General features: G+C 36.3%; 1 protein-coding gene across 3 annotated transcripts in view; it reads right to left on the bottom strand.

Moving 5' to 3' along the window:
* Nucleotides 1–22,609, bottom strand: part of GABRA2 (gamma-aminobutyric acid type A receptor subunit alpha2) — a 60,620-nt gene that overhangs the window by 10,896 nt on the left and 27,115 nt on the right. For all 3 annotated transcript variants that reach the window (XM_085059041.1, XM_085059040.1, XM_085059042.1), the window contains exons 5-8: nt 11,226–11,446; nt 8,902–8,984; nt 6,195–6,338; nt 5,592–5,744 (exon numbers count right to left, since the gene is read on the bottom strand). In XM_085059041.1, coding sequence (XP_084915167.1) covers nt 5,592–5,744; nt 6,195–6,338; nt 8,902–8,984; nt 11,226–11,446 — 601 coding nt within the window. The remainder of the gene's footprint in view (nt 1–5,591; nt 5,745–6,194; nt 6,339–8,901; nt 8,985–11,225; nt 11,447–22,609) is intronic.

Genomic DNA, 22,609 nt, shown 5'->3' with positions numbered 1-22,609 from the left:
GCAGGCCTATAAAGCTAAATATCTTCTATCACTACAGCTTTATCTGCTCAAGCCAAGAAAAGCTATTTGATTGCCTGGTTTTTTTTTTTATGGTGCTGCTTTTGAAACAGCATCTGCCTACTGGAGAGAGAAAATCCACCTCCAGACCTGCAAATTCAACACTTTTCACTGGCACTAAACTTTTGTCTGTGGAAAATACCAGCTCTGTTATGCTTATAACAGTGGAAGAGATAACCCAAAAAACTAGAAATATCTAACTAAAAAAAAAGAGTGGAAATTGGAGAAGCTAGCACATATATATTAAAGTAAAAATCTGTCATGATGACTCGTTTATGCCCACATTTGTATGCAAAAGTCAGGCTATCCCTTGACAGGGACAAATTTTTGGACCCCAATTTCACCTCTTGTATATCAACTGATTTTTCTAATCTGAAGAGACTTTAGTCAATCATATCTTAGCCTTCTTGTGCTAGAATGTGGACATCTCCTTTGAAAGTGAAAGTTAATTAAAGAGATACTAAAGCACATTTCTGTAACAAAAAAGGTACTGCAACTTTGCAAATAATTTGTACATAATGTTTTAAATGTACTCTATTCCTTATAATTTCCTCCCACTATTTTATCCTTTAATCACAGAAGTTTGCAAAGTTACACATAATGGTTGAAGAACACATCACAAAAGGATTGATAAATTACTTTTTTTAATTTAGGAAGTTAATTTCATTTTTCTATTTTTTAATAGCAATTGCAAATGTATTTTGCTAATTAGATATCCCATCCTAGTCCAAACCCCAAATAGATTCACAAATAAAAATAACAGCAGAAAGAAAATATTGTTGACCATTTCAGAGATACAGATTATTACTTCATTTTATTATTCCAAGACCAAATTAGGTTAGAGGTATGAACAAAAGCCTAAAAATTCTGGATGTAGCATGATTTTAAAGTATTGCACCATGGCATTTAGCTACACACCATATTGTTTGCTTTTATTTACGCAGTGCATATGTGTTACTAGAGAATGCAATACAAAAGGAGTGTACTGTGATTTTGCTTGAACACCAGGAGGTAAGTCTGAACAACTGAGAACAATTGAGAGAAAGTCTGAACAATTGAGAGAAAGATTACAGAAAATAGCTCAAGTGCTCTGTCTACACTTTTTACTAAAAGAACAACACAAAACACCTTTTTTAAATAGCATGAGAGGCAAGAACCATAACATCATTTATTTCCAGAAAAGTTGAATTCAATCAGCCAGGTGAGCTACATATCCATATGGTGCAGCTGATGCTGCGCTGCTTCAGTGTATCAATGCTGTGCAATAGAACAAAATTCCCCAATGAGCAACAGACAAGCTTATTCCCAAAGCCAAATGGCAAGTGCTATTTAACCCAACTCCAGTAAAAGTTGCATGCAATTATGCCACCACTGGGATATGAGCTAGTATGTTCACACATCACTGAGCTTAGGAGACATTAGCTTGTTTGCAGGCAGCTGAGTCTCTTAGGGCTAGGTTTCCACTACCCACTGCCTAACACTGTATTATTATATCTACATTTAGCAGAAATTCCCAATTAAGAAATCATAAACTGAAGGGTCTGATTGTGGGGTATCTCTGAAGGCACAAAAGATAACCTGCAGCATGTGAAAGGAAAGAAAAATAAGGACAGTTGAGATTTTTTCAATGAAATGGGAAAAGGTACTTTGTACATATAAAATTGTTCAAAACAATAGGTCTCCATCACTCAATTCCCATGTAAAAATAACCAGAGAACAAATCTGAACTTTTCTTGGGTTCCTCTTTCTGTAGTGTCACAATTAAACAGTTGCTGTAGGTTTGCATGGGAAGGTTTTGGTAATGGGGGGGGCTACAGCAGTGCCTTCTGTGACAATCTGCCAGGAGCTTTCCCCATGTCTGAGAGATCCAAGGCCAACTTGGACTTGATCCAAGAGGGACCCACCACTGCTGGCCAAGGCCAAACCCAATGGGGACACTGGCAGTGCCTCTGGCATGACACACTTAAGGTGGAGAAAAAACAATATTGAGCAGAAGCAATTGCAGCCAGAGAAGACAAGTGCAAATATGTGACAGAAACAACCCTGAAGACACCCAGGTCAGCGGAGCAGGAGAGGGAGGAGGTGCTCCAGGCACCAGAGAAGAGTTGCAGCCTGTGGTAAAAACCACAGTGAGGCAGCTGTGCCCCTGCAGCCCACAGAGAGGTCCATGGTGGAGCACAGATCGACCTCCAGCCCACAGAGGACCCCATGAACGAGCAGGTGAATGCCTGAAGGAGGCTGTGACACTATGGGAAACCTGGGCTGGAGCAGGATCCCCAGCAGGACCTGTGGCTCCACAGGGGACCTGTGCTGGAGGAGTCTGTTCCTGAAGGACAGCACCCCATGAAAGGACCCACATCAAGAACAAGTGAAAACAGACACAGGAACGCAGAGTTAGAATAAAATTATCACACTGAACTGACAAAACATGGCTATGTTAATTTAAAATTCTGCATCTTGGGCAATATACTTAATAATAAGAGTAATTTTTGTTCATGCCTGCTTCAGTTAACAGAGTATATACCTAACTACACTTATTTTATCATTCTCATTGATACTCCATGTGGGTTAAAACATAGATAATTGTAGCGCTAAGAAAACTAATTTCTGATTTTCTGTCACCTGCATCTAATGCTACTATTCAAATACATGTGATGCTTCTAAATGCCATGACCCATTAAAAATGAAACAAGAATCCAATAAGCTGCACAAGATTAGTTTTGCTAATATTGTTGACACTAAATGCATAACAATAAACACATTACTAAATGAAACAGATTGTAATCTTGCACTAAATTAAGGCATTATGAACCAGGCTTATTCTCTTTCATTAAGAATGCAATCAAATGCTTTTCAGATTTCTCTGCTAGAGAAAATACATTCAAGACTTATTTAATCAACGATGACAAAACTTTCTTCTTCCAACAATTTAAAGCCAAGTTCAAGCAATATAGCATTAGGCCATAATTCATTTGGGATAGGGTAGGTCAACAATATTAAATAGATGCCATATAGAAAAGGGATTAAAGAGCTCAACTAAGCCTCATTATACCAATCCCTTAATGTTAACCTGGAACTTGAAACTACTTTGCAAGAGAATAAAAAGGGAAAAGTAACTTCTTTCACACATGAAATAATATATGCTAGGCAAGGCTTTGAATAACTAGAAGTTATGTTTCTTTGAAAAGAATGGTATTTCAGCAGTTAGTCCTTAGCTCTCAAGAAGGTCCTTGAAATAAATTTCGCATTGATTTTCAAGGATTTTCAAAAACACTTTGTCAAAACTAGTAACTTCTGTTTAATTATATTTCAATGTTTATATAAATATACAATGCAAAGATGGGTATCTAGCCAAGTGACTACTCCACATAAAAACTAAATATTAAGTATGATCAATAAAAATGTAAAGGAATATCCCCTACAGTTTTTATATTCCCTGCTGAAAGTAGCTTGTTTTATTAACTTAACTGTAGTATGGGCTTCTTTTGTCAATGGATGAAGTCTACCTGAAAGCATCACCCAGATGAAACCTCGAGTGTACCTGTCCAGCTCTAACTGACAAGAATAATTCTGTACAAAAACCAGTACAGAGCAATAGATGAACTTAGTTATGAAACTCTGACTAACTTCCCATTTTTGTAACACATTCAGGCAGGAGACCGGAGGGTATCAGAAATGCCAGTGACAACTGCTGTCAGTAAGGATGGAGAAAGACTGGGAGATCCACCTGAGGCTGTGTATTTAGAGAGTCCATTGGCAGCTTATGCTGACAATCTCATCTAGAGTGTAAAAGAATGCTAAGAAATAGCTCCTCAGGGAAAATCCATCCTAACCCAGTGAAAAAGGCTAAGCCTGAGGACCAAATACTGCATGCTGGGGCTAAGGCTTCTGCATCAGGCAGAGCCTAGATGTGTCTTGTTTCCCTGGGTTCAGGGTGCCAGTCTAAGCTGGTCTGGAGGGGACAGAGCCCTGAGTGGCACACAGGGTGCACACCTATGTGGCAGGAATAAAACACTAGCACAGAAATGCTATGTCTGCAATAAACCCATCGTTTTCAGTAAACAGATTTCAGGTTTTGTGTCACTGAGTGGTGTGGTTCTGTTCTTACAGCCCTCCTACGCACTTCCCTCAAGACATCCTGAAGCAGGACACTTCATTATCCACACTATACTAAACCCCAGGAGAGCAAAGCAGCAGGCTGCCGTGCAGGTAATACTCATTTCTAAAGTTAAAAAAAAAGAAAATTAAAGAGAAAATAAATCAAGAATAAGAAAGAGGTGTGCAGGAAGAGACATATTTCAGGAAAATTATCCTAGGGTCTTGTTATGGATGTAGTGCCTTGTTAATAGTGACACAGCAACAGAAAGTGCATTTTAGGAAGAGCAGATGTGAGATTTTTTTTTGAGACACCAGTTACACTGTCCTAAATGTATAGAAGTTGGTACAGAAAAGGGCAAAGACAGAGATATAGAAGGATTTTACAGTGTACTTACAAGGCTGGAAAACAGGAATGTGCATTTTGATAAGCAAAAATGGATACATTCACAGAAGATTTTGAAGACCAAAAAAAAAAAAAAAAAATCTGCCTGATAGCTGCCTGGAAAACCATGATAGAATTCTGGTCCCACTGAAACCACTGACCTATTTCATCTGACTTCAATAAGGTTCATATTCAAACCTGCAATTTTCACAGTGCTTTGTGTGGCATTTTCTCTACCAGGAGCGACAGTAAATGCTTTGTTGTGCATCATACTTAATATGCATTTGAGTTTGGCCTATTTTTTGAAGAGTGCATGGTGTTTACTGATGACTAATCATACCATTTTATGCAGCCTTTCTGATGGCTGATTCCACACAGACATTAATTTTATTGCGCTAATCTCTCTTTTAAAGCAAACAAATGAAATGAACTTTGTTTTGCACATAAGAAAGACATATGTTACTTTACTTAAACAGTGAGCAAAACCTTATTGCAAGAGAAACACCATTATATTGTTCTGTTGAAGCTGTTTGCTGCCTCATAGTACTCTCCAGTCTGAATTAGGGAAAAAGTGTTGCCCAAATCCCCAAAACAGGGTTTCTTTAAAAGAACTGCAGCTTGAAAATTTTAACACAAATAATTCAACAAATTCAAACTTAATTTCCTTAATTTACAAATAAATTTAGAAGTTTGCTTGTCTACCAAGTACCAGAATACTTGGATAATATCAAGGTAAGTAAGATATTCCAGAAAATCATCTGAAGTTATTAATTTACTTTTTAAATAGAAACATTATCATCTTTTTCTATTCTGTGATTTTTTTCCTCTTAAAAGAGTCAAGGATATATGAGGACAGTTTTCTTGTATGTACTAATTTCCAAAATCTTTGGGATTCTCAGGAGATGTGTAAACTGCAATTGAAAGCTGTTTGGACTAGAAATCATATCACATTCTCCAAACACTTTTACTCGAATGAAAAAGCCCTTTACTTGAGAAGTGTCTCCTAGCATCTTAAGCTGCTGCAAACAGAACTAATGCTACTCAGTGTACTCACCAAAGACTGTCCTGGCAGGTACAGATTCTCTGTTCAGCCAGAATGACACTTGAGAGAGAATGACAGTCATGATGCAGGGGAGGTAAGTCTGAATGACAAAATAACCAATTTTTCTCTTCAAGTGAAAATGAGCCGTCATTACTGTATATTCACCTAGGTGCCACAAACAAACAAAACACAATGAAACAAAAGGTTATCATCTTAAAGAAGTCCATTTATTTGATAAGAGAAAGTTTGCTACATTTATGTGAAACAAATGTTCTACGGTTATATTGTACTGAATGTACTTTGTAATAGAAAGCATCCTACAGAATATAAGAAAGATTTTGAGTACAACTATATCTTACATATATTAGGATTCAATACAGAGCCCCAGACAGCATTTAAAAAACAGTTACTGAGGACAAATTCACCTCTGCTATCACCAGTTAATTATAATTTAAAAGAATCAGTAAAGTGCTGTTTTGTGGTACTCATACAGTACATTGGCTATGCCTAATAGATCACATTTTGCAACTTTTTTTTCAGTAGCCTTTAACACCACCTGAAATATAGTCTTCACAGCCAGTAACTGCCTTTCCCTCCAAAATATCTTTTACTAACCTGTACTTGATTTAACTGTCTCTTTTCCAATTGTTTGGCCTAAAAGATCATACTGATTCAGTCTTGAGCCATCTGGTGCCACCTGCACTGAATCTGACGCGTTGTAAGTCCAAATGTATGTCACTTCGGAAGTTGTGTATGCATCTGTGAGAAACAAGGTAAAATATTTCATCAGCAATTTAAATTAAACAGCTTCCATCAAAAGTCACAGAATTACAAGAGCTACTTATTTTTCAAATAAAAACTCACCACAAAGAAATTAAAATTATATGGTAAAAAATACCTTTGCCCTGGTACCTCATCCTGCCTACCCTGTTAAATCTCACTAGTCACCACCATTCTGGGGGACACACTGGCATTAAACAGGCTGCTCTCTCAATACGTTCATGATCAAACATACATCTAGCCTGGAGTCTGCTAAGATAAACTAGTATGAAAGCAAATTAATGTTGTCTTTTAAACAGCAATAACGCCTCTCCAGTAAGTAAGAAAAAAAAATTACTACGTCCTGAAAGTTTTTCCAGTCTAATATCCTATTAACAAATGGAGTATGAAAGGAAAAGGGTAAACCACTGATGGGAGAAGTTGTGTGTTCAGTTTGATTGACTGAGACAAGTACATTTTAAATCTTACACCATAATTGCAGTGCAATTAAAAAGTAAAGCATCATTACTGCTGGTCTGCAAACATTTTCACTTGAGAAATCTCTAGAGGCTCAGAAAGTAGCTTCTTCATGCAACTAGCCATAAATTGCATGACTAACAAAATCTAGCAGGTGGGTAGCAAGTAGAGATTTTTAACACTTCCCATCTATCGTTCCAGCTTTCCATAAGAATATCTCTGATTTAATGCAAACCAGCAGTATGGCAAATTGCTGATTTGTCCCCATTCTTGTCACTGTCAGCTAGACTTACTGAAAAGACTAAAGAAAAGCAATATATTAAGCTAGAGCTTCTCCCATACATTGTTTGGCTTTTCTCTTATGTAAAAAAAGAGACATTCATACATACTGATGATCCTCCCTGCAATGTAAGATTAGCAGCATATGAAGAGCTGTGACAAATATATACCACTGTCCTTAGTTAAACCAAAATCCTCAGGATTCCTGCGTATTTTCACCACTATTCATCATTCAGATTCTGTCCCAGAATAAAAGCTGAAAAATGCACAGTTGTCTAGAAATGAGTCCTAAGTAAAGAAATAAAATGTGTGTGAAGCCAAAATGGACAGAAATAAGAGTCCCCTGGGTGTGCCAACAGGCTGGAGCACAGGTGACTTTGAGGGAAATGAAAGACAGTTTTTGTAAAATCACATTGCTCACATTGGGAATTACCCTGATTATTAGAAAACCATAGGTGGAGAATAAGCTGGTAAGAAAAAAAAATTTAAAAAAGACAAAAAAGAAGTGATTCTCACAAAGTCTAATATACCTAGTTATTAGGGTTTCCAACCTAAAAATGTACATAAAGAAAGTAGCTTTTTGGCCTGAGTATGAGTTGCATTATTACAGGAGTTTTCAAGTTGCTTTGAGACTATATATGAGTCTCTTTTTCCTGCAACACCTTATAAATCAAACATACCTTGCTGGGCACATATATGTAACTATTATTATTCAGTAGCTGATTTTGGCTAACATCTCTGGTGTTAGTTATTTAGGCTGCATTATTTATTACAAATACAATATTTAGGGTTCAAGAAAAGGATCCATGATGTAAACGGTATTAATTCTAATGTTTTTTTATCCCCATAGCTAAGATTTCCCTCAAGCATGGAAACATCATCAGAAGCACAGGCTTGGTTTAATTTGCTACAAACTCCAAAATATCACAATGGAGAGAGTGTGCAGAGTGCTATGACAAGTATCATGTGGCTAATGATGTCCTTAGTAGCAGCATATCCCCTGGTTTGTATTCTGTGGTTGCTACAGTTATTGTAAAATCAGCTAGAATTTATAGGTTTAGACTTGTTTCTTAAAAAAAAAAAAAAACAACAAACATTTCCTTTCCTGGGCACAGCAGAGGATGCAGGCTGCAGCCAAAGAAAAACAAAAGAAACCTTTTTGTGTACAAAATCAAGGAAATACGTATAATGAAGGAGGAGAAGAAGAAGAAGAAGAAGAAGAAGAAGAAGAAGAGGAAGAAGAAGAGGAAGAAGAGGAAGGGCTGTAATCTAAGAAAGTGAAACAATGTTGCTGTTAAAATAATACCAATGAGGTCAAATTCCACCTGTCTGTAAAAAGCAGAAGCAGTAAGGAATGAGATTTTTTTATCACATAAAGCCTTTTGTTATTGCCTTCATTGACTAAGACCATACCAAATATCATTAACAATAAACTAAGTTTTTGTGTCAAATGAAAAAACCCGCTCACTGAAGTGTTTGACCTGCTCTTTGTTAATACCACACAGGCTACATGCATCCAGTTCTGTGTTCATCAGGATGGTTTGCACACTGCAACGAAAGCAGACCAGTGCAGTGCTGATCAGGTGCAGTGTTTATGGTTAAGTGGAGCCACTAAATCTTTAAAAAACACTAGAAGACACAACACTGAATAGAGAAAAGGGATTTTGATGCATCAAGTCACAAATTTTTTTTTAAAGTTCCATCCTGTGGCTTACATTTTACATGTAACAAGGTACTGAAACAAAATTATGCTGAGAAATGTTAGATATTCACTAACCAAAGGCTGTACCTCATACTATATACTTACAGCTGCCAAATTTCAGTGGGCATGAGTGAGCATCCATGGGGAAGTCCTCCAAGTGCATTGGACATTCAGCTTGAACTGTAAGCCTAAAAAACAAAAGATCACCATGCATTTTAGTCATTTTGCAGGACAAGAAAATCAGTTCCACAGAAATGAACAGAGTTCATGCTGATTTTGTAGATTAGATTGAAATTTTATATTGAACTAACAAGAATTTAAATCACATTTTGCTTTTCTTCCATTCTATGTGTTCCTTTGAAAGGCACTTATCACATCAAGACCCTGTAAAAGCCAACCTCAAAATTATGAGCAAAGGCCATTTAACAAAAAAAAACAAATTCAGTAATGTCAGGTTGTCAAGAAAAATCCTTTTCTTCTCACAATATTCTGAGATACATGAGTGTTAATATGGCTCTTAAAGGCTCATCATAAAAGCATCTAAAGTACAGTTAACGTGCCAAAGGAATGTACTCCAGTCTTCTGAATTGAATTTTTTTACAGTTTGAATGGAAGACATAGAGAAAAAATATTTGTATTCTTTCAAAAGATTGCTGCTACTCATTCTCCCTGTTGCTTGTGATTATTCTTTCTATTTATGTAAAGTGTGTTAGCAAAGTGTCCATTTTTGCTCATTTTGTGAAAAAAACCCAGCAATATCCCAGTATGATATATGGGGAGTAGTACAGTATAAAATAATTTTAAACAATTTGAAGAAAGCTTTTCATGGACTTCCCCATTATTTTGAATTAAGAAAAAAAGCCAAGAAAAAAGATTCTACATTTCTCCTTCCTATCCTGTAAGTCTCCTCTGGATAGAGATTTTTTTCTGTATGCCTTTCTTCTTCTCCATGTAGCCTCAAACATCAGTTATATCCTTCTGTACTCCCAGTGATTCCAAGTCATTGTATTCTTTGCTATTTTCCCTGGCCTTCCAACCAAAAATATTTCATATTTCAATTCCTCCACTCCCCAGGAATGTTTTCCTGAATTCAAGAGGCACAGAGAGATAAGAATCAGCAAACAGCTGAAGGCAAAGGAAAGAACTGCATGAGCCTCTGATATAAATCACACAATCATTTTATGTAGACACAATCAAAATAGCTGCTTAAAATCTAAGCAAAACACTTAAAACAGTGTACACAATAATGTCATACCCTGAGAACCAACATACTTACAAGTAATAAAAATGCTTAGTTAATTATAATTAACCTGACCCCGTCTATACTTCAAGGTTTCAAAACAGTATTTCCTGTTATTTATGGTACATGATTACTATACCTTCTGAAGGAAGAAAATTTCACTCAGTTTATAGATAATAGTCCAAATATTGATTTGAGGCCAAGCAAAAATAGAACATGGGGCCTTAATCTACTTCAAGCAAACTTTTCTGAATCTCTCCAACCACTGCATCATCCAACATCTTTAGCATTCTACCCATCAACAGTCAATACTGTGAGGGTTTCAGAGTTGTGTAGTAAAATTGGGCTTCAGGGATGCTGGCATGGCTGCATGGGAAAAGTACCACAGTATATGTTCACTTCAAAGCTCACATTTTCTATCTTACTTAGGCTGGGAGTTTTAAGTCTACATTCACAATAACTTAAATTTATTAAGAATTCTCCAAGAAAAAGAAAGAAACTAAGTCAGGGACTTCTGGAAATTTAGATTAATTTTTTTTTTTTAATTTACATAGGTAACGTTATTGCAAGAGTAACCAAAGAAGAAATGAGTCTTATAAAGATGCTGCTTATATGTATACATGATTTTTTATAATTTTTCATAATCTATTTTCTAATCAAATTTAATACATTTTACAGCCAAATATTTATCTTAGCTACTAATGATGCACAGGATGAAAAAATTAAAACTCGAAGTAAAATATTGTAATTATATATAAAGAAATAGTCACTACAGGGTAAGACATATTTTCCCTGTAGCTCTTGCTGGAAAGAACTTGAGACCTTATTAACTCCTTATTGATTCTCTGGTTTTTTTTACTGCCCCTGATCCTAATAATAAATTTGCTTAGGGGCTCACATAGTCAGTACAATGGCTGCACTAACAGGGAAAGGTTTCAAAGCACTTTATTCAGGTGTTCAATATCTTTAATATATTACAAAAATATGAAAACTGAGGTGAAAATAGGAAAACTGATCTAACTTTATCAGCCAAGGGACTTTTAATGGAACTGGAAAGAAAACACACATTTTTCTAGCTTTCCTTCTGCTTAGTGAGAAATAAAACAAAGGAAAGTTCTCCTGGAACCTTACTTAATTGTTAGATGGAAAGATCACATCAAGAAACAGTTTGAGCAGAGAACAGACATACCTCATGGTGTACAAGAGTGTCCCATCATCCTGGATTCGTAGAAGCTTGTTTGGCATCGTCATGTTATGAGCAACTGACTTCTTCCCATTGTGAAAAAATGTATCTGGGGTCCAGATTTTGCTGGCCATCAGGTTATTCAATCTAAGAATGTTCATTGGCCCCTTAAACTTTAATCTCTCATCCTTCCATCTCTGACGGAAGAAAACATCTATTGTGTACTCCTGTAATGGAATAAATATATGGGTTTTTTGAAAAATTAACACTAATCTGCTTTCTGAGAACAAAAATAGAAAAGCTCTGTTTGCAAAATTCCCTCGGCAAAATTGTCAAGGGAGAACAACCATCACAAAAAATGGTATAATATTGACAATAATAAACAGAAAGTCAATGTATTAAGGGTATGGCATTCTTCTTCACGATTGCTAGCTGTTTTTTTAATATTAAACTCTTTCAATATTTAGATTTCTGTATCTGATATACAAAGAATCTGTAACATGGGTAATTTCAGTAAACACAGTAAGGAAGGAAAGTAAGGAAAAAATACACAGGAAGACATTAAATAGTTCTTTCAGCATCTTCTCCTGTAGAGTAACCCGACATTTCAAGAGCATGGAGAATGGCTGACTGGAAGTAAGAAAACAAGGCAACCCCTAAGGGGTACAATATATACAAGGAGAATGATACAAGGAAGATTTTTCCAAAGAGGAATATAAGGGTCTGTAGTGGTGTGGATTTTATGAACAAAAGAACAATAGGCAGGAAACAATAGCTGATGATTAAGAGATGACACACACTGTCTGGTAAATTTTACTCTCATGCCTAGTCTTGGGAAGGCAGTATAGTCTGGAAAAAAAGGATGCAAGGAAAAATAGACTGAAGACCTAGACCAGATGCCTGTGTCAACCAGTGCTGGGCATATCCCATCCTGCGGGGTTTTGTTGCTGTTCAGTTGGTTGCTGGCTGGGGTTAAACCATGATACAAACAAACAAAAAACTGATCAAACACTGATAATGTAAATTCATCAACTATCTTGGAAATGGAACATTAAATGGATTTAGTGTTTTGCTACTGTCAGCACAGCATATAAATTAGATGTGGAAGAGCTTAAAAACTAAATTGGAAGCAAACTGTATTTGGCGTATTGGCAAATGCTACCTTGGTGCAATTTTGTTTTGTTGGACAGGTACAAGATGGTCTCACGATTTCAAAACATTAGTATGCTGCAACACTCTGTACCATTGCAATTGCTCTGCACAAAACATTTTCAAATAAACTATCTTTGTATGGACAAGGCCTGATAAAATTTAACCAATATAAAATTTTCAAGGGATTTCAATTTAAAAGTGACTTCAAGGAACTTATCAGCCTCTATCATTTTTTGCTGGCTCCCTTGTGTGCTGATTAACAAGGCTTAAGGTTCTTCTCCATCAGTCATACAGAGATATAAAAGGAGTGCTGACTGGACAGCGACAAGTGACAGCTCTCTTCAGCTCCTTCAGTCTGTGAGCCAAAGAGCTTGGAGGACCTTTTCCAGGTCAGGGCCAGAGGCTAAGGAGAGCATGTGGAATAAAGGGAAGAGAATTTTGTTATGTGAAGGAGCATGACAGGGGCAGGAGAGAAAGCAGTTCTCATTAGGAACTCCAACAAACACAAAGAGATATTTTGGAAATTATGGATTTATAAGTTTATAAGTATAAACTAATCTGGCAAAAACCAGAAGCTCAACTTTTAGCTATACCATGAGGTCTTACATTAGTGCAATAAAATTTTGTCATTTTTCTAATTAAAATTTTAAATATTTGAAATAATATTAAATAAATCTAACAGGACAGTACACTGCAAATTAATTTGCTTGGTTTTCTTTAATGCCATTTTCTATTATCGCTAATATTTTAGTAAATATATCTGTTAAATACAAAACTATGAACCTCTATGTATTTCTTTGATATCTACTTGATTTTGTACAGTCTCTCATCACTGCCAGAGACACTGCTTCATAACAAGTGGTTTGCTCATTTCCCTATGATAGATCACATTCAATTGTCCTCTTTTATTTGCTGATTTATATGTTGTTTTGTTTGTTAAATTTCATGTGATTTAGAATCCCATTTACAAATAACAAGTTACCTATCAGTTCAGTTGCAGACCAGGGAAAGTGACAAAATGCATAATATCATGGTGAAACAGGAGCAGCAGGGGAGTATATGAAATCTGGATACAAATACCAGGTAATTAAAGGAAAACAAGTGCCCTAAGAGCTTCCTCATGGTTTTTGTCTGAGGAGCTTTACCAATAAATCATTTTTATGGTAAGATTGATGTTTGAGGTATAAAGAAGTGGGACAAAGAGCCTGAGGGAGTAAGACTTTGAAATTCCACTGAAATTCAACAGGAGTGAGTGATATGTCCTACAGGCTCTTTTGACAAATATCCCTGCACATAAATGATTCGAACACAAATCTGAATTTTTCTGCAATGTTTCCATCAAGAAACAACTTCAAAGATCCTGCTTCATTACTGTCTTCCAACATACATAAAAAGAATTACAAGAGAAATAAAATAGAAAAAAAAAAGCAGTCATGAAATGCCACGAAATCGAAACTGCAACAGTTCATAAAAACCCACATCTGCTGCATGGCAACAGCTAAGAAAGTAGAATGAGCAGGAAAGAATCTGAGCTGCAGCCTTGAAAGATCCTACTGACAAATCTCTGACTGATCCTCAGGCAATGGTTAGTGTCTTAAGCACTGCTAAGGTTATTACCTAAGGACTTTGCCCACTATGGCAAACTGTTTGAAGAAGCAACTGCCCACCTGCAACCGCCAAGCTCCCCTGTCTCCCTCTCCCCAGTATGCCTCTGTTAATTCCTGGAAATGTGGACAGTAAATTAAGCCTCCTGATGGGATTTTGAGATTAGATGAAGGTGCTGATATTGTCCAATTATCTCAGGTCTATGGAGAAGTAAACAAGGCTGAGAAGAATGTGTCCACAAAAAATGCCAACTCAGCAGATGTGCTGAGCAGACTCATTTCTGGGGTCTTCTGCACATCATCCACCATTGCAACAGATCTATGGTGTTGCAAAAGACAGAGTAGCACTCCACTCCCCAGTAGAGGTGTTTGGGCAGTCCCATGTAAATCTGAACATACATTAACCCGTTGAACTCCATGTTTTATAAGCTTCCCCCCTCCCTGGCAGATCAAAACTGAGACCATCACTTTGACCAACAGACGTTGAAATTACAACAGTCAAGTCTTGTCATTGAATCCATGAGTAGTGATATCTTTTTACTTTCTTTTTTTCCTTTTCTTATAAGTTTTCTTCAGTGTTATTGTTATGGTTTCTACTGCTATATTGCTATAAATAATACCCAAAATGGCTACATACCTCCTTTCCACTGCAACCAAAATTTTCCAGAATTAACTTATATATATATAAACATGGATCATGCAGTGTCATTTCACCCTAATCTGTTCCCAGGAATACATTAACAAGAACCTGTGCTACCCTTGCCTTCAGGGGTGGTTTATAACACCTTCCAGTCCAAGCTGGAGGTCTTTATTTCAGAACATCTCATTTAGATGACAGAAACCAAGGTTTGGTGGAAACAGGGAATAAACCAAGGTTTGGTGTGAATGATGATGAACACCTTCTCTTTCCATTTACCACAGTCAAACCCTGACAAGTAATAAAATAGTAATAGTAATAAAATCTCACTTAGATCTTAAATAACTTATCTTTCTATACACATCTTCACATTTTTTCAAAGGAAGTATTGGGATCTCAGTTTTATATGAAGGGAAACTAAGGGACAGAGGTGGAATTAATTTGCCATTGTCTACTTAAAATGATTATGTACAGCAAAATACAACCCCTGCCTTTGCCTCCCACTGCTATATTCACTGATCTCATGTTCCCTTCTGTGCCAAATCTCTTCTACTTATGATCATGAATACCCCTATTGATGCTTACCATATAAAATAAATGAAAAAACAGGAAGGTATTGAAGTACTTTGAATATAATCAATATGATAAAAAGCCAGCATTTGTTAAAAGATGCTACATAAATATTTTGAAACTAATTCCTATTCCATATATGTACCACTCTGTGGTAAATGCTGTGTAATGTTTACTTTTCAATCAACACTAATATTCTGTGAGAAACGCAAATCTGGACTCTAGAAAAAATACTCAGATTAATCCCCAATACTCATTTCATTCATTCTGCAGATATTCTCCCGGTAAAAAAACTGTGCTGTCTCTGGACATGACAAAACCACTCTCCATTATACAGTGCAGTATCTCCACAAAATCACAGGAGCATACTTCCAGGTCCTCAGATGACTTCTGTGATCATTTCCAGACAAGAAATGTCTTGTGCTGTGTCCTCCTACTGTGTTGTGTCTAAAATGGTGCTTACACAGCTAGACTCTAATGCAGTACAATTAACATAATCTTTCAAATGTGTATTTATACCACCTTCATGAAATTTTAGGTACAGACAACAAGATTCTTATTACAGTTTTAAGAAGCACTTGACCCTCTGCCAGTTCAATGATCAGAAGAATAAGACAGTGAGGAAATTTCATTCCTCTTTTAATATGCAGTTGTTTGCATAAGAGTATGCACCATAAAAAAGACATTAGGATCTCTGGCAGAAGCTTTAACTGACCTGAGTATAAACAATTCCTCCCCACCACATCTTATTTGTTTTTTGCTAAGGCCAGATTGGTATGGAAAAATTTCAAACAACAAAAAATGTACTCTCATTCTTTCAGATAATGATTTGGCAGATAATTGGCAGATTTTGGCAGTTTTAATATCTGGAGTAAAGATGGGAGTGTTCCAGATATCTCAAAAATTGTAAGTGTCCATTAGCAAGCAGTATTGTCCTGAAGCAGACTGAACATTTTATTAATTACCTTCTGCAACACAGCATTTTGTTTAATGAATAGTTCAAGCCAGAGTTCCTCATTCCCTACTTGTAAAGATTTTTCTTACTCAGTTCTCTGAAGTATGTTTGTCTTTTTCCAGGCCTCTTTAAAGCCATTAACTGGCACACATATATAACCACAAAAACAAATTTTAAATACTGTTTAATAAAAAACTCTGCGGGCAGATCTTTGTATGGTGCAGATGGCAAACACAAGGGCTAGCACCCTATACCAGTCTGCATAACCTAGTTCATCATTATATGGCTTGGCTTTACCTAGGCCCATCTACCAGATTGGACAAACAACCCATCTCACTTTCTACTTTTCTCTAAAACCAACCAATTGTCTAACAATGTGAGGACTGAAAGAACTCTTCTCTGAACCCCCTCACTGCCCCAATCACAAGCACTGACTACTCATGCTCTGTACAAGCACTTCCTCTACCTGTGTATATCAATATCAAACCTCACTGCACAGATAAATAAACTGAGTCCATTTCCTCTTCTCCTAAACTTACCTTCTGATGTGTACACAACACAGAAGATAGAGGGACATAGCAGACAGACAGAAATTCCCTTCAGGTCTTTCAGAGGGTGGACCTTACATACCAGTGAATAGAATCCATGAAAATATTCTTATGAAGGAGCATTGTGGTTTGAAACTGCATTTTTAGTTATTTTTTATCAAAACCCTTAACAGCCCTGTTAAAAATTGAAACACTATGCCATCACTGCATTTCAAAGGAAGATATATCCATTTTAAAATACATAAGTAATGTCTGCCAGATACATATGACCTTTAATACTATCAAGAATATGTGGAATATTTCTGGGGAATTGCGGCATGATTTTTCTCTATTCGAAGAACTTGTTTCAAGTCTTTTATTTCTGCCTAATCTGTCAACTTCAGTCATTTTTGTCTGAGCATTTAATCAAAACATGAAGTATTAAAAAAATCTGGAAAAAATGCGTTTAACCAGTTTGAATGATAGAGTCTAGGGAAGAGAATGTCATTCTATGCAAATCCGTTTATGAAAGGGACCTTCTCTGAATAATTTTCTCCCTCTTTCCATACACCTGATGTAGAGTAAACTCTGAGTCAAAAAGAAGCATTGAGGAGGGATAAGAGAGGCATGTTAAAGATATGAACAGGGATAACTTAGAAAAGAGACTACAGGACATTATACCCACTGCTGTCACTACACATACAAACACTTCTCATTATCCTTTTTTTTATTCAGACATTGAAAAAGAGCAACCCTGAAACACAGCGGATGCCTGGTGCCAGGAACAGGAATCCAAACAAAGGTACAGAGAGAGCTAATGCCAGTGACAGGCTTGGACACAGCCTCTGACAAATCAATCTCCAATATTGATCCACTTGGCAGGATGTTGCACAAAGGAAAAAGCCTTCCCAACAGAATAAAAGGACAGAAACTCTGCAAGAGATCATGTGAGACATTCTCATCAAAATTTCTGCATATGGATTTAACTTGCAAAGGCAATGACCTCCGGCAATAATGAAAGGGAATAAAGCAACAAATTTATTGACTTTCAGAAACATATCAATTGTAAAAACACAGCCTAGATACTCTCCAATGATCCCTAATATCCAAAAAGTCCAAGTGTATTTATCATTACTTTCAGTCTTTAGTCTTCTGTTACTGAGTTCAGATAATAACTACATAAAAGTAATTGTCGTTCTTCTTCTTTTTAATCTTTGTGAAAAAAAATCACCTTGGTGCATTTCCTTATTCCGTCCAGATTTACATATCATACTACCCCTGTAGAGCTTCTCTTAAGTAAAGGAATTCTAGCTAATAATTAGATTTTGAAACAGCTAAAAATAAGTTGCATAGAAAAAAAACCAAAACAAAATCTGAAATACAAACTAGAAATCTGGGAAAAAAACAAAAACAAGAAAAATAGTGAAAAAGAAATAGAGTTCCAAGTTCAGTCACTATCTCCAAAGAACCATCCTCAGTTGTAGTGAGGAATCCTGTGACAACCCTTCTGATCATTTCTGTATTTGACTTTCATTCTTCATTGTGATTTCATTCTATTCTGGCTGTATTTGAAAAATCTGAAACATTTACTGACATTTCAATTGAAAACTGACAAGATGGAAGTGTGAAGCGATGAACTAGCTGTGTATGACGATCTCTACAGAGAAATGTTCCTGTTTCTTGACTTCAAAGTGAAAAACTGGAGGTCTACCGTGAAGAAACTAGGAAAAGTTGTTCACAAACAACTTGGGAACAAAGACGCAACCACAGTAAACAAAACTTCCCAATAACAATGAAAATCTAAGACTGAAAGTAGAAATACAAGAGTTTCAGAAAGCTTGTTAGTTTCAATATTCAAGCTAAACTGATTCAAGTCCTGCCACCTACTAACCGCATGTTGTAGGAAAGCAGGAAAGATGTTCCCAGTGACAATCAGAAGGACTGATCTGAGGCAAAATTTGCTAAATCTTGGCAAAGCTTTTTTCACAGCAGACCTTATATAAAGGGTATCAGTACCGCTGTAGTCGGTCTTACATAAAATAACTATTGCATGAGGAGTAAATAGATCTTATTTATTACATATATAATTGTTTTTTCAATTATGTACATCAGCACTTACTATGTCTATGGCTATGGGGAAAATTTTAGGAGCCAAAGTGCCAGGAGAGCCTGGAAAGACAGCACATCTGAGAAAAAGAAGTAAAAGTACATTGCTTTCAGTGCTGAAATTCAAATTAGCAGCATATAGATTTATAATGATAGTACAGTCTACCAAACTTCAAATAATTAGTTTTTAAAAACAGAAAAATAATCAGGTTTAATGTTTAATCCTTCTTATCTTACAAATTATAATCTAAACAAGTTTATCCCTTACCTCTGAATTTTCAAATATTAAATATTTTAGTTTCATGATAAATGCTTTAATTAGCCTCTGTAATAATTTAGACCTATAACTTTAGAAAATTCAGACATGCTTTGTTTTTCAATTGTTCTGTCCAATTTTTCTTTTTTTTTTCTAAACAATGCAGCTTCTCTTCTCTCAGGCTAATGTCAAAATAAATTTGTGTCACTGATTGGGTTGGAAGCCTATAAGGCATAGCATCATAAAAATGAACTTAAATATTTCTGAGAAATAACAGCTCAAAAAGACAGAAGAGTGAAAGTAAAATCTGTTTAATCCCATGCTTTGCTTTGCCTTCCTTGATTCTCACTGATTTGGAAAAAGGAAGTTGAAAATTCTTATACACTGGCATTGTATATTTAACATTAAATAAAGTGGTTGACATACAATAGCATTTCCTTGACACAACTGATATAGATACCCAAATATTTTAGTCACAGCAGTTCATTTGAAGCACAGTTTGCAACAGACTCCTGGCCAAGAGTGAACAGATTTGGTAGCTGACTATTTTGGTCAGAACAGAGAGTAGCATCTTTTTAACTTAGTCAAAATGTTAACACACAACAAGGACCAAATGTTTTTGACTCTTAACACACCCGGAGAAAAATCTCAGCCTCATCTTCTACCTCCTGAATTTTCAATAGCAACCTCAGCTAGCTTAAAATCAAAGATCAAATTCCCCTGGACTTTATTATTTTTTGGCAAAATTGTGATACTGTCAAAATACAGCAAATGTAAATAAAAACCTACATTCTAGGAATCAAACTGAGTCATAGGTTGTAGGCAATACTATATTACCATTAATGGGAACTAGTGAGGAAAACAGAAACCTCACAAAGTCATTGCAATTCAACAACAAAGGTTAGAATTACATTTTATCAACTTCATGAATCAACACTACTATGTGAGGACTTTGACCTTAGAGCCAATCCACCCATCAGTCTGTGTGCCACTGTCTTCTTCCATACTCTAAACACATACTAATCATCACCTGGGACTCCCCTTCCTGTTTTCAAAACATCCCTTTTCTCCTAAGCACCATTATTCTCCATAAGATACTAAATAAAGAGGAAAAAAACAAACTGGAAAATAGATCATGCAAAGGGCTGCAGTCACACATCTGATGCTTTTTATTGCTACAAGAAACCCCAGTGGAAGGAATCCTAGGGGGATTAATAATCATGAGAGTTTTGGGCAACTGCAGCGTTCAGCCTAAAAGCCTCAGGTGACTGAGGGTCTCACCATTCACATTGTGACAGCAGAGGACCTCAGGGGCTGGGACTCAATCTCCCTGAAAAAATCTGAGTTTGGGATCCTCTGAAAATTCTGGAGGATGTGAGCAAGAGTCAAACTTATTCTCCCAATGAAACATTTTAAGGAGAAAATTTTAAAAAATTATAGTATCCCAGAGTTTCCAATATTTACAGAAGAAAATATAAATGACTTCTCTATATAATAGTTATCACTTCATCAATTCAGTCCTAATGCAGCTCCTAAATGAAAAAGTACTCCTGGTTAAAACTCTAATGTCACCTTCATGTTCGACAGAATAATGTGAGGGTTTGGAAGCTATTATTTCAAAACTCACATGTTGAAATTTTCTAATTGACTGCTCATACATTTCAAAATGATTTTATAATTATCAACAGAACAAGCTAAATTAACCCTGAAGCTTGTAGTAATAAGAAATAAACTGCTCTTACTTATCTATCTACTTATCTGCAAATAAACCTACCCATTACAGTAATAGCTGCCGTTCTGATGCACTGCACTCTGCTTTGATTAACACCTCTGCATAGATCTGTTAGAGATCAAAGGACCTGACCTCTTACTGCACTGTCTGTATGGCTATGCTAATAGGCACCCAGAGTTCTCCACACATTTATCCACTGATGTCAGAAGTGTGTTGGGAGTGAGGGAATAGGCTTAGGGAGCTTTTAATTACATTTGCATTTATACATTGATGACTTGCACAGCCCTGGGTAAGTGTCCTTGTGTCTCAGTACTCATCTTTACAACTGGATTAATATCATCTCCCTGTTGCACAGGACTATAGTATGAGCAAGGCTGTACCCCTGTAAAGTCATTAGATACTAGATCAACAAGGTCAAGATATTCATATCATCTTGGTACATTGCTGTGGATACCTTTTTTACAAAACTATTAATAAGAACAAATAAGAAAAAATTCATAAACCCAAAATCATTTAGGAAAAAAACACCTCAAGAGAATCAGCAACATGTAATAAAAACAAACAAAAAAAAATCTATTTCTCCTATGAAATGGTCTTTCATGTGAAGTCTCACAAATGTATTCATGACTATCAAAACAGAGTTTGAAAACTGAAACTATCCCACACAAAAACCACAAAAATCCACCAGAATACATTCTTCAATGCTATGGTTACCTGTTAGTCAGTAAGCAAATAACTTTTAATGTACAATGCACCATGAAAAATTTAGTTTCATAAAGTTGTTCATAAAATCATAAAGTTCCCTGTTTCGTGTGATGCATAACCTGAATTTTTTCATAGAAATATCATGCTGATGTCCCGCTTACACAAATGGCTCAGTTGTAAAACTTCCTCCCAGCCAGGGGAGATATTGGAACATTCACACCTAGGCCTGAAGGATTCATCCCTTCTGATGGGGCACACCTGCCTCAGCTACACTGACTGAGAGGCAGCTGTCATGTCCTACAAGGTGCCATAAACCATCAAAGACCCAAAGTGCCCCCAGACTCATTTCTGGGCCTTTCACCAGGGGACTGCCCATGATCCACACTGTTGCAACAGATCCACAGTGTTGCAAAAGACAGTGTAAAATCCCCCATCCAGAGGGGAGGAAAGTGCCTGAGCATTCTACCTAAAGCTAAGAATATATTAACCCACTGGACTTTGTGGTTCATGGGCTTCTGCCACCCCACTGGATTAAGATTGTGACCACAACTTGGACCAATGGAAATTGCAACAATCAAGTCTTGTCACTAAATCCATGGATGGTGATATCATCCTACTCTTATCCTTTCTCTTTCTTTCTCCCTTTCTTCTCCTAACCTCTCTAAATACATTGTAAGCCAGACTGAAAAATTCCAGTCAATGCCTTAGTAAGTGCCTTGTGTCTGAATTTGTTAAGGCTGGCTAAGTTTGCTAAATTAAATTTTGTGAAGGGCCTTACTTTGTCTAGATGTTGTTTTTTAAAAAGTACCTTATTTTACCTTAATGTTCTAAATTTTGCAAGTAAAAGTTTGTTGTTAAATCTGCTGAGAATTTTGTTCTCTCCTATACATTGCCCAGAGTGAATTAAACAACCTTCCCCTAAACCCATCAAATGGACAGAAGCATAACAGGCAGTTAAAGTTTGAGATTGTCCTTCCCTTCCTTTTTATAGAATATAATATTTATATCCATCAGGTCTTTCTACCCAGTATGAGACATTCTTCCCAATCTCTATTATTTCCAGTGAGCCTACAAACAGTTCCTTGCAATTCAGAGCAATATTCTGAAAGCTTCTTTCTTTTTTAAAGTCACTGACTTCCTTAAATG

The sequence above is a fragment of the Lichenostomus cassidix genome, chromosome 4 (assembly GCF_008360975.1).
Source record: "Lichenostomus cassidix isolate B80296 chromosome 4, HeHo_3.0, whole genome shotgun sequence".
NCBI lineage: Eukaryota > Metazoa > Chordata > Aves > Passeriformes > Meliphagidae > Lichenostomus > Lichenostomus cassidix.
The sequence above is the reverse complement of the archived record's forward strand: the minus strand, read 5'-3'. Positions and strand labels throughout refer to the sequence as shown.